This window comes from Chlorocebus sabaeus, chromosome 2, assembly GCF_047675955.1.
Source record: "Chlorocebus sabaeus isolate Y175 chromosome 2, mChlSab1.0.hap1, whole genome shotgun sequence".
Taxonomy (NCBI): domain Eukaryota; kingdom Metazoa; phylum Chordata; class Mammalia; order Primates; family Cercopithecidae; genus Chlorocebus; species Chlorocebus sabaeus.
In genome coordinates, this window is record NC_132905.1 from 84,352,148 (window position 1) to 84,365,435 (window position 13,288).

The 13,288-nt window shown below is 37.5% G+C and overlaps 1 protein-coding gene across 2 annotated transcripts in view; it reads left to right on the plus strand.

Moving 5' to 3' along the window:
* Positions 1-13,288, plus strand: part of TMPRSS15 (transmembrane serine protease 15) — a 136,386-nt gene that overhangs the window by 111,661 nt on the left and 11,437 nt on the right. For both annotated transcript variants that reach the window (XM_073010272.1, XM_007966679.3), the window contains one exon: positions 12,030-12,211. In XM_073010272.1, the coding sequence (XP_072866373.1) occupies positions 12,030-12,211 (182 nt within the window). The remainder of the gene's footprint in view (positions 1-12,029; positions 12,212-13,288) is intronic.

Sequence of the window (13,288 nt, forward strand, 5' to 3'; positions counted from 1 at the left end):
AAAGGGAGTTTCCTCACAGAAGACGCATGAGCTTGATCTAGGACTCATCTCCTGCCCCTACGTCAGTGAGACGTCCAGTGAATGACCTTACTCATGAGGATTAGAGTAAACCTCTCTGTCGCCAGCATCCAGAACCTCTGAGGAAAGGACCATGTTAGAAAGAACCAGGCATGGAAGAGGCAGTCATAGTTGATCAGGTTACAAGACTTACCTTTCCTTACCCACGCAGATATTTAAGGTCCTTGGGTAAATAAAGACAAACTGTCAGACACAGAGATTGTGAAAATTTTAAAGGAGATAGGGAAAGCCAGGTAGAATGAACCTTAAAAGATTGCACTTATTCCTAAATACCCATTATATCAGAGTGAAAGTAGACTCAAATGCATAATCCCAGGGCTTTGGAGAAAAAGGACCCTCGACTAGATCTCAGGTTTGCCAAATAGCTGGTCTCCAAAGGAGCTACCTACAGCACCATCCCATCTACGTCTAAAGCTCTCCCTGATTCTATCCATTGAGTGTTACATCCTGGAGACTAAATTACACACTCTCCCATAACTAAAGTGCACCCTCTTGACTTTGCTGTAATTGTAATTTATATTGTAATTTATTTTCATACTATGGCAAGCATCTGTAGAGGCAATTTTTCCATCCCCTTCTAAACATGGCTTTAACCTTTATCGACATATATTGTTTGCGTTGGACATGTCACAGATAGGTAGCATCTGTATCCTAACTGTGATGCAAATTAAAGCTACTTTTAGCTGAAGAGCCAGTGTTTTCTGTTACACATAGGTAGATCTTAATAAGTGAGCAGCCTTGCTATATCAACCTTGAATTTGGCAAATTCCTATTTAATGTTCTTGTCAAACACATGCTTTCTAAATGTCAATCATGCTCTCAGTAATATTAGCGATGTCTTTCAATTATCTGTTTTACAGATGTACTTCTAATAGGTCAGTGATACCAATATCATAGCTTTCCAAACAACAAATATGTGAAGAAAATAGAAAGGCAGTTTTACCTAGTATAAACACATGTCCAATTGTTACCAGAGAAAAGGAGTACAGATCCAGGCGCCAAGAGAGGATTCTTGGATCTCACACAGGAAGGAACTCAAGGCCAGTCACAGAGTGCAGTGCAAAAAGATCATTTATTGAAAGCTCCCGAGTTAGGCATCCTTAGAAAGCAAGAGAAGGAATGCCCTGTCTTTGTTTTAAGTTTTTCTTATATGGGGGTCTTGTTGATGTAAAGACTAAACTAAGCTGTGTCTACATGACAGTAACTTCGACAAAATTTGTTATTCTATTGATTTAGAGAAAACAATCCTTGACGTTGCAGTGTGTAAGTACATCAAAGCATAATTATCTTGAAAGCATATATTGTTATGGGTGTTGAGACATTTGGACTTTCCATTGTTGTAGGATTGTGTCCTTGTAGGTATCTTTAGGCTGCTTCCTCAACAATAAACATTTTATGACTATGAGTCATGACCAGTAAGGATGTGTCTTGTTACCAAGATGGGGCTGAACTTAAAATGGCATTACTTTGGCTCTCCTAGGCTCCTGCTTCTCTCACACAATCACATAGGACAATAAAATGTCTTTTCAGTTTCAGCTTAAGCACAAGCAAAGATAAGTTGTACTAGAATTGTGATGAATTCAAAATTATCCTTACCAACCATGCATTTTACTCTCCTTCAGCATTCAGTGGAATTATTTTTTTTCTCTAGTGCCTAACAGCTTTCTTGCTTTCTACTTCACGTCTCTAACAAAGTTTCTGATACTGTTTTAGATAGTTTAATCAAAAACTGTTTTATCAGTATGTTAATACTGGCTCTTATCTGTCTCTTTAAAAGCCTAATTGTGCTATGGAAAGCTTAATTTCCTAATAAAAAGAATAACCCAGATCAAGCAAGTTATTAAATTCATGCTATGCAAGTGGCTTTGCCCTCAGTGTAAACCTGTTCCAGGTGTTTTAACCTGCAGGTGGTTAAATGGTTTAATTGAACAGCTCTTCTGTTTAATCTTATCATCAACACTTCATTTGCATTCCTCAGGCTAAGTTCACCTGAGCGATTCTACATAACCCTGTGCCTGTTCGGTTCCTCTGCCAGGGTGTTGTCCTTTTACAACCTTAAAAGAAGGATTTGGAAAAGTGTCGGCCAACCTCACTGTGGTTTAAAGGGCAAGTTTGACTTTGAACTAAAGGAGAGGATTTTAATCCTTTATATCCAGCAAATCACATGTGTGATTATGGACAAGCAACTTAGTATCTCTAAGTCAGTTTCCTCATCTGTAGGAAATTCATAAGGATATCTATCTTGCTTGTCAGGACAACAATAAGATGCTGCAATGCTTTTGCCTACCACGATTCATGCAGGAATATGCAATAAAATGTTGATTATGTTGCAGTTCCTGCATAGGAAGCCTCTGTGAAAGGAGAGGCCAAGTCTTGCACAACAGATATTCAGCATGTTTATTTTCTGAAATTTTTATATTGATATAATTTCAAACATGCATAAAAATTGCAAAAATAGTACAGAGAGCTCTTTATACCTTTACTCAGACTCAACAATTGCTTACATTTTCCTCTATATAGTTTATCATCATCTCTTTCTAAGTCAGGAGACTTTTTTTTCTGAACAATTTCATAGTAGGCTAGATGTATTTTTATACTCTTAAGTACTCAGTGTATTTTTACTAAAAACAGGATACTTCCTACAGAATCACAGCAAATCATGGAAATTTCACATTAATGAAATACAATCCTAATTAATTGTCACAAATATGCTCTTTATTTTGTTTGTATGTTTGCCATGTTAGAACCGATTCAGGATAGTGTATTGCACTTGGATGCTACACTTTTTTCATCTCCTTTAGTGCAGAGTAGCCCCTTTCTGTATTTCTTCTTTTTAATATTTTTTAATACAGGCCAGTTAATAGGTGGGAAGATTCTTCTATTTGAAACAGAAAAAAAAAATCCTCAAGCTTGCTTCTTTATCAGCCTTAATATAGTCCCACTCTATGAGAACTTCTTTTATTTTCTCTCAAAATAAGATACTCCAGGTTAACCTTGTGCGTTTTCTATCCTAGCCCTGAAGTCAACTTTTCTGTAAGAAACCTTATTTCTATTTAACTAATTTCAGTTATTTCTGTATTTTGGTAAACATGATCTTGTGTGCTTATGGCTACCGTTTTTGTGTCCTGTTCCTAAAACTATACAATGAACAAAGCTCTATTACATACCTATAAATATAAACTCAAAACAATGACTCCAACTCAAATAGACTACTACTACAAGGCAAATTCTAATCTTGTCTTCTTCTGTATTTTTACATCTTGATTCCAATAATAAAAAGCATTGTTCCTATTATCCACAAGTTTTACATCTTGATTCCAATAATAAAAAACATTGTTCCTGTTATCCACAAGCTATTGATGTATTTGCTGACGTCTGGAAAGCCTGGAACACAAAAAGGAGTTTGAGAATTGCTAACTCACACTACTGCATGAAGCAGACTCATCAACCAGGGTCTCATATTTGTTTTCCACTCTTTTTTCCTGCTGACATATAGAAAAATGCATAAATTTAAGTATACAAATTGATGCATTTTGTAGATGCATGCACCTGTTAAATTGATATTCCTCTGAAGATATAAAACATTCCAGTCACCCAAAGAGTTGCTTCATTACCTCTTTCTAGTCGCTCATATCCCAGCTTCCAGAAGCAAATATGGAGCCACTTGGGTGGGCGATCATATATAGATTTATAGTCTGGGTCACAGTCATTGAATAGACATCTATTAAAGATGAAATTAGTGATAGGGAGCCTCTTGCCAATATTGTAGTCTTTAATTTAGCTTTTCAGAGCAGACCAGAGACATCACAGGGCTTACCTGATTTCTTATTGAAACAATTCCTTAAAATATGTTAACACTCTTGAAATAAATAATGTCATATATGAGGTATTTGGGGCATGGTGAGAAATACAGACTACTATTTATACTTTATTTATTTATTTATTTATTTATTGAGACAGAGTTTCACTCTTGTTGCCCAGGCTGGAGTGCAATGGCACCATCTCAGCTCACTGCAACCTCCGCCTCCCGAGTTCAAGCGATTCTCCTGCCTCAGCCTCCCGAGTAGCTGGGATTTCAGGCGTGCGCCACCACACCTGGCTAATTTTGCATTTTTAGTTGAGATGGGGTTTCTCCATGTTGGTCAGGCTGGTCTTGAAAGCCCAGCCTCAGGTCATCTGCCCGCCTCAGCCTCCCGAAGTGCTGGGATTACAGGTGTGAGTCACCATGCCTGGCCTATTTATAATTTATTTAGTACTCCATTTATTAAACAGATATAACTAATAAAACTTTGAAAATCAACTTTTTAAACAGTTAAGCATTTATAATAAAATAACATTACTTAATTGTTACTGTAATTGCAATTAAAATTTGGATTTTTTTTAATGCCCCATGCTCTAAGCAGAACACAGAACATATATCGATTCAATAATGTTTAAATACTTAATTTCTACTAAACCTATCCTAAATATACATATTATTAGTTCAATTTTATTTTTCTGTTTATCTACCTAGTCTTACCGCTCTAGGGAGTTAGGCTTGTAATATATAATGTTCTTCAGATTGCAGAAATACTATAATATCATTTTAAGATTATGGTAATATTTGCAGACAAGAAAGAGGAAGAGTGGCCAGAGGCAGTGGCTTACGCCTGTAATCCTAGTACTTTGGGAGGCCGAGGCAGGCCTGATCTCAGGAGTTTGAGACCAGCCTGGGCAACCACCATGAAACTCCATCTATACTAAAATACAAAAGAAATTAGCCAGGTGTGGGAGTGGGCACCTGTAGTCCCAGCTACTCGGGAGGCTGAGGCAGGAGAATTGCTTGAACCCGGGAGGCGGAGGTTGTGGTGAGCCGAGATGGCACCACTGCCCTCCAGCCTGTGCGACAGAACAACACAACACTCCGTCTCTACCGAAAAAATAAAACAAAAAAAAACCAACAGGAAGAGCATTTTCTCAGAACAATAGAGACTTCGCTTTTAGATGTTATTTGTGTAAATGTGTGGGGTACAAGTGTAATTTAGTTACAAGGGTGGACTGCATCATGATGAAGTCAGGGCTTTTAGGGTATCCGTCACCTGAATAACATACACTCTACCCACTAATTTCTTAATATCCACCCCCCTCCCACAGCACCATCCTTCTAACTCTGATCTATCATTCCACACTTTATGTCCACTATACATTATTTGGCTCCCACCATAAGTGGGAATATTTGAAAGTTGTTTCACTTAAGATAATGGCCTCCAGTTCCATCCATGTTGCTGCAAAAGGCATGATTTTATTCTTTCTCCTGGCTGAATAGTATTTCATTATGTATATATACTACATTTCTTTATCCAGTCATCTGTTGATGAGCACTTATGTTGATTCAGTGTCTTTTCTATTGTGAATCGTGCTGTCATAAACACACAAATGCAGGTATCTTTTTGATATACTGATTTATTTTCCTCTGGGTAGAGTCCTAGCAGTGGGATTACTAGATCAAATGGAAGTTCTATTGTTAGTTCTTTGAGAAATCGTCATAGACAATAGAGATTTCAAGGGTGGGTTAGTAATACTGACTTTGGTTAGAGCTTAGGTCTTGGATCCTTTTCCAAAATATTTCAAGTTTGGGTGCTAGTCATCTTCCTAAAACTTAATATTATCTTACTGGATCACTAAGACTTTTTAGATTTATGTCTTTATTAGAGGTTGTATCAACTTCCAATCTTGTGTTTCCCTGTAAAATTATGTTTTGTATAAGTCTCTCTTGACCCATATCATGCAATCTATTTCCTAGACACCATTCTGTTAGCACTGTTTTAATAACATATGTCTATTCAGCAGGTATCTCATTATAATTATTGGTGCACTCAGAAATTTCATTTCCTAAAAGTTTCTATCGTATCTCTGAAGTTACCTCTACTTTGATAATTAATTCATCATCTTGGATCACATTGCTGAGCCCCCTTTTTCTTAGTTATTTTCATAGCTTGTTACACAAATAAGGAATATTTTAATATATAGAGTTTGATACTCTAAATATTAAAAAAGAAAAAAGAGCTGGGTGGGGCAGGGAAAGACTGAGGAAGAACAGAGAGTGAAATGATGTGGATTGATACACAACTCTGCCTCTTTACCTGGCGGTTATGAGGAACCACTGGTAATATTCACTCCTTCCTGCTCTTGGATTGCTTACTGTTTTTGTATATCCATTCGATCAGATGACATGTGCTGAGCACTTATCCTGTGCTAAGTATTTTTCTAAGTTGGGGGATGATAGTGTTATACCGACCAACAAAATCTTTGCTCTGATAAGGTTTATATGACAGGTTAAGGCTGAAAACATTTAAATAAATACTTCAGCCATGGTACATGCAGTAAAGAAGAGTAGTCTGAACAGAAAGTATGATAAGAGCAAGAAGGTTGTTTTTGATACAGTGGTTGGAGAAAGCTTCGCAGACCAATTGAAAATGGAAGGAAAATCTAAAGAAATGAAGGAGAATGTTACACAAATTTCTTGGAAGGTAACAGCAAACTGGGATGCTCTGGTGTAGATATGAGGTAAACTTATTCCAGACACCTCAAGAAGCCCTGTTGCTGTTGCCCAGAAAGGGATTGGCAGAGTGGCAGTGACGAGGCTGGAACTATGGATCGAGCCCTGGAGAGGTCTCAGGAGGCTATGGTAAATAGGACGAGGGACCATTTGGAGGACCGAAGAGTGACATTATCTAATCAGGCTAATGCGTGAAGATGGGACCGCTGGGAGGAGCAAAGGTGAAATCAGGGAGACCAGTCAGGACCATAGCTGACGAAGCTGAGGAAGTGGCTAGATCTCATTAGTAAGTTCTGATGGTTAGGGTCATCTGCATTTATTAATGATCACATGTATGGAGTAAGGAAGTAAGGAAAACAGAATGGAGTGTTGACATCATTTACTGAGATGAGGAAAACAGAAAGAAACCAGATTGGAAAGAGAGTAAGAGTTCTGATTTTTATATAGCAAGCTTGGGGCTGCCTGTTAGACATCCAAGTTGGTATCAGTCAATGATGTCAACCTATGGACATACAAATCTAGATGGTATGGAAGAAGTCAAGAATTAAAATACAAATTTAGAAGTTGTCAGTATATTGTCGGTATTTAAAATAATGACTTCAATGAGATTATATGAGACCACTGTAGATATAAAAGAGAAGGCCAAAGGCAGACCCCTGGGATATTCTAAAATTTAGAGTTTAAGATAAAGAAAAAAGACCTGGGAGGAAAAAAAAAAAAAAGACTGAGGAAGAACAGAGAGAGACATGAAAGGAAAATCACAAGCGCATAGTGAATCCTGGAAGTCAAGTGAAGAAAAGAGTTCAAAGGTGATTCCTTATGTTTCAGGAAGTAAAATTATGCTCAGGAGTGTTTGGCCTATTTCTTGTTTCCTGTACTTACTTCTGTTTCTTACACTTACACAAATAAGCATATACCCATATTTTAAAAACAGATTTCTACTTAAAATTAAACAAAAATATTCACATATATGAAACTCTTTTCTTTACTCATGAAAAGGAAGAAAAATTAAACACATCCTTGTTGTCTACCCTCCTTTTACAATAAAACTACCTTTCGCACCTGTTAACTTTTCTCTTTTGAGTTTCATTGCAGGCACATGGCCCTTCATAAACAACTCATTTCTTTTAACTAGAGTAATTATAATGATCATCACATGAGAGTCACCTTGCTAAAACTTGGCCAGTGTTACTTCATTTAATCTGGCTTCTTTGTCCTTTCAGAATTGCCCGATATTCTTGAAAACTTTCTTATTCTCTGGCAACAACACTATGTATCAGAAGCATTCTAATGTTCAGTTGCCTCAAATATTAGAATTGGCTAGCCATCTAGGAATCCTCGTTACATTCAGAGGAGAATAAAAATAGAGACCAAAAATGCTGTGCTGGGTGTAAACATCAGTGTTGGCATGGTGCAAATTTGTCGAGGTTGCTGTTTTGCCACCTTTAATAATAGTAAAACAGGAAAAAGGTTTTAATTTACACTTTTGGATTCCCATTGATTTTCTTTTCCTTTCAGCCTATTGTGATGCTCTATCATAGTTGTCTTACCATATTAGCTTTCTACTGCATTGAAATTCCCACTTACAAATGGACATCCTGATGCCTAGAGTGGTGAAGTTATTTTCACATCAGCACATAGCCACATACATCTGGGACACCACTGGTTCATCTTATCTGGTGCTGCTTCTGCATCACAGGAAATGGGAAAAAAGCATCTTTTTTCAAAGAAGCATCTTTGGGGTTACAGAGACCACGAGTGTATGTGTGTATGTTTTTCTGCCCTCTCCAACCTTCCGTGCTTCTCTTTCTCTTGCTACTGAGATAAATATCTTGCTTGTGCAGGACAGATGGTGAAATGCAGCAAAAATTCAGCCAACCTCCTTTTTTTTTTTTTTTTTTTTTTTTTTGACATAGTTTTGCTCTTGTCACCCAGGCTGGAGTGCAATGGCACAATCTCGGCTCCCTGGAACCTCTGCCTCCAGGATTCAAACGATTCTCCTGCCCCAGCCTTCTGAGTAGGTGGGATTTCAGGCATGCACCACGACACATGGCTAATTTTTGTATTTTTAATAGAGACGGGGTTTCACCATGTTGGCCAGGCCAGTCTCGAACTCCCGACCTCAGGTGATCCACCTGCCTCTGCCTCCCAAAGTAAATTCAGCCAACTTCTGTCTAAAGATGCCCTATCTTTGCCATCTTTATCCTCTACTGGATTGGGGATTTCCAGTTCAAGGTGGTTCTCACCTTCTCCTATGCCCATCTATCTTCTGTCCTATAGCTCTTCCTTCCTTTACTAGAAAGGAGATGCTTTGAGACCAAATTTTAAAAACATAAAGAGTCCCATCTCTTCATCTTAAATGATTTTTCTGAAGGCTGTCTTCTGCTACCCCTCATATTTGGGTGTGTAAAAAAGAAAATGATTTTTCTGAAGGCTGTCTTCCACCACCCCTCAGATTTGGGTATATAAAAAAGCTAGGAAGTTTTCTGCATTGCTCAATATCCCACCAGTGATTATAAAGCACAGATTGTTGAGTGCCACTCCAACTTTCCAAATTAGAGTTTCTGGAAATGGAAACTAGAAATCTAAAGTTTTAGAAACTTCCTCAAGTGGCTCATAGAACTTAAGAACTATTGGCTGTAAGCTCAGTATTTTCTAGTCACTTTCCACCGAGGAAAAGCTCTAAAATTACCGCCAGATGGAGTAGTACTAGTGGTGCTTGTGCTAGTGTTGGTTTTGTGGTGGGGAAGTTAAGTGCATGACAGAAAGGTTTGTGGAGCAACCTTTCTCTCTGAGAGAAAGATGTAAATGATACACGGTAGCGGAATTTTTCCTATCCATGGTGCTACTCATAGATACTGAAGTAACGAAAACATGAAAGGGAGGCTATTTTCTATGTGGCACAATAAAAAATTTTGGAAATTATCAAGAATGTGTCAGATTAATATTGTTGTAAATTGTATTAAATTAGATGAGTAGCTTGAAGCGTGTATGTTCAATCTGCACAGTTCGTGGTTCATAAATTGGTTTTCTACTCAAGTCCTTAAAATAATGAAAGGAAATGTTGATTACTAAACGGTGTTATCTAAAAGCTCTCTCATATCAGTAATGATGTTGGTTAGTTCTCAGAGTACAGCATTTACAAAAGATAAGAATTTGGGAGTTTAGATGCCCTCTCTCTGAAATACCTTAATTTAACATTTATTTAAATCTATAGCAAATAAACTGCATACACCTCTCTGAACTTCTATATGAAAAATTCTGAAGATAAAAGACGTAGAAAACATCTGAGGAGACAATCCTATAATTTTGAATAATGACATGTACTCTGTTAACTCCGACTTATATATAATGATCTCATACACTGTGAGAAAATATTAATAGTTATTTCATTAATATAGCTAATATTTATATAGATAATTTATATACATGCACTATAAATTATAAATATTAATACATTGGTTATATGAATATAACAGAAAATATGATGTATAAATAAATTCAATAAAATGCCAAATAGGAAACATATGGTATAGTAATTGTAAGATTAATTTTTTGTAAATATTGAGTAAATGTGTGAGGTAAATGTTGAGTAAAAAAAACATACAATTTTTCAAATAACTACTTGTTACCTGTCAGTCTTAACAGGCAGGCTACTCAAATGAAAACTGACCAGTTGAGACTTAGGAAATATACTGAATATGTGATAGAGAAAGAAGTTCAGAAATAGACCACCAGGGAAGAGATTTGGCTCTGTTCTCTCTCCCTACATAGGCTAGGGTAGACACGGGAATCCCAGGGTACAGTGCAAGTGGGGTGCGGTCAGTATGTCTGAAATTATCAAGATGCCGAGCATGGCTGAAGTACAGATTCCTCTGACCTGGAGAAGAGAAAGCAAGAAGACCTCTTGTCAAGACTCTACAGCACCCTAATGACCTCCTGGCCCAGTCTCTAAGCCACTTAAGGAGCTGCCACCAACCACGAGGAGCAGATACAACTTCCCCTACCTGGGCCCAGGGAAACCAACAGCAGAGCTTCTGTCTCCCTCTTGCCCACCACATCTCCAGTCCTTCCTTCTAGTGCTCAGTCCCTCCCACAGCACCCCACTCAGAGCTGTATGAGGCACCCCAGTCACCGGTGTAAGTGCAGGCTCTAAAGTCAGACAGCTCCAATGAAAGTCACCTCCTACCACTTAGATAATCAGCGCCTAGTTTGTTCTGATTGTAAAATTCTGATAAGGATTCAATGAAGAGGTACAAAAGTTCTTGGTATTGCACTTGGCAGCAAGTAGTATTTTGTTGCTTCAGAGCACTCAGGTATATTTCTTCAAGTTTTAATGCAATGTGGTTGTCAGTGGACGCTTACTGAATGCTCGGACACTCACTGGCTTTACTGATGACTGCTACCTGACCAAACATAATAATTTGGTAAATAAAACAAAGTGATAGATCGATGTAAGTAACTTCATGCCCTTTATATATCTGTAAGTGACTTGGACTTTAATATTTAAATACCACATTAAACGAGGCATTTGTGACTGTTAAGAATTGAATCAATAGCTCTGCCTAGGATTGCAATCATTGAATTTTACCTTCATTGTGAATATGGCTTAACTGGCTTAATTCCAGCTGATAATTCCTTTGTGTGAAGAAATCGCAGGCCAATAGCACATTTAAAAGTCCTTGCACATTTTCAAATTATAATACAGTACCCAACTTAATCTGTTCTACAACACAAGTGTTATCCTTTACCAATTATTATAGATGGCCAGCATTGTATATGGAGATTATTCAAGTTTATATGTTAGATTATAAAAATCATAATAATACTGTTTACCTTAACTATATGTGAATTCAATGACTCTCTACATGGGAAAATGCATCTGAACTTCCTTCCATTGTACTACAGTTGCTACAGTTGTCTGAAAAAGCCCTGAACAGGGACATAATTGCCACAGTGAAATGTGACCTAAGGCAGAGGTTCTCCAACCTATATATTACATATATTAGCACAAATTTGGAGATTTAATTTTAAAAGTATTTTTTAAATTGTCTGGTGGTCTATTCCAGACCCATTACATTAGAATTGGGGTAGGAGGGGAGGTAGGTGTCAGCATTATTTAAAAGCACCCAGGAGATTGAATGTACAACCCTAGTTGAGAACCACAATCTAAAACTAGAGCTCAGCATATGACTGAAGAGAAGTGAAAGAAAGAGATTAGCACTAATTAGGACTTTCTTTATGTTATCAGAAAAATAAAGATTTAAGAATTATTTTTAAAGGATGATTCTTCAGAGAAATTGAAGAACATTTCAGGATAGAAAAATACTCTGAAATGTCTATGATGAAGATCTTCTAGAAAGTAACTGCTTTGAATGGAGAGTGTTTCATATTTCTTCATTACAATTTTCAGGAGAAATTTAGAGCCATCCAAGTGGACAGCAGTCCTAGGCCTGCATATGACATCAAAGCTGAACTCTCCTCAAACAGTGTCTCGATTGATAGATCAAATTGTCATAAACCCTCATTACAATAGGCGAAGAAAGGACAACGACATTGCCATGATGCATCTGGAATTTAAAGTGAATTACACAGGTAAAAAAAAAAAAATCACTCTTAGTCATCTTATCTGCCAAAATTAATTCAAAATTAGATTTGAAATATTATCAATGTCAATGCGTTAATTCATAAAAGTTAGATAATTTGTTACATAAATCATTAGAACTTAAATGGGATTAGGGAGTAGAGAGAAATATATTACATTTCTTTCATCAGGATGTTTAAATCCAACTTTCTGAAAAGAACCAGTAGAATAAAACTCTCTGAGCCCTGTATAACAGTAAACTCAAAGGAGAAGCTCAGATAAATAGTTGCTGTTGTTATGTACGCCCTCTCTATTTTTCATGTAAAAGAAAGGCAGTTTCATCTTCCAAAAAGGCCAGAGTAAGACATAAACTGAGAGAGGAACATATGTTCTGTGGGGAAAGTGAATAAGAATTAAGTTATTCATAGTATGAAGTTTGGTTTTTTGTTTTGTTTTGTTTTTTGAGACGGAATCTCGCTCTGTTGCCCAGGTTGGAGTGCAGTGGCATGATCTTGGCTCATTGCAACCTCTGACTCCCGGGTTCAAGAGATTCTCCTGTCTAGCCTCCCAAGTAGATGGGACTACAGGTGCATGCCACAATGCCCAGCTAATTTTTTTTCTTGTATTTTTAGTAGAGACGGGGTTTCACCATGTTGGCCAGGATGATCTCGATCTCCTGACCTCATGATTCGGCCACCTCGGCCTCCCAAAGTGCTGGGATTACAGGCATGAGCAGGATGAAGTTTTTAATGGAGATTCGATAATATTATCTGAGTGGCAAATGAAGGACTTCCTCCAAATGCTTGGAAAATGTGCAAGAAATCCCTTGATAAAGTGAACTTTATCATGAAGGGCTCTGCTCAATTCAGACTTTTATTCCTAAGTCTTTTTCAGTGCCTGGTTAGGAGAAAGTGATGCCTGCCATTTCGGTGTTTTCATGGGATTTTATCTATATATGCGTTATAGCACTTATCCAAAGCAGACTGTTGCCACGGTTAGTTGTCTATCCCTGTCCCTAAGGATAAGCACTGTGTCTTATTCATTTTTGTGTCTGCCCTAGGTCTTACAGGCAGTGGGTGCTTAAGAGT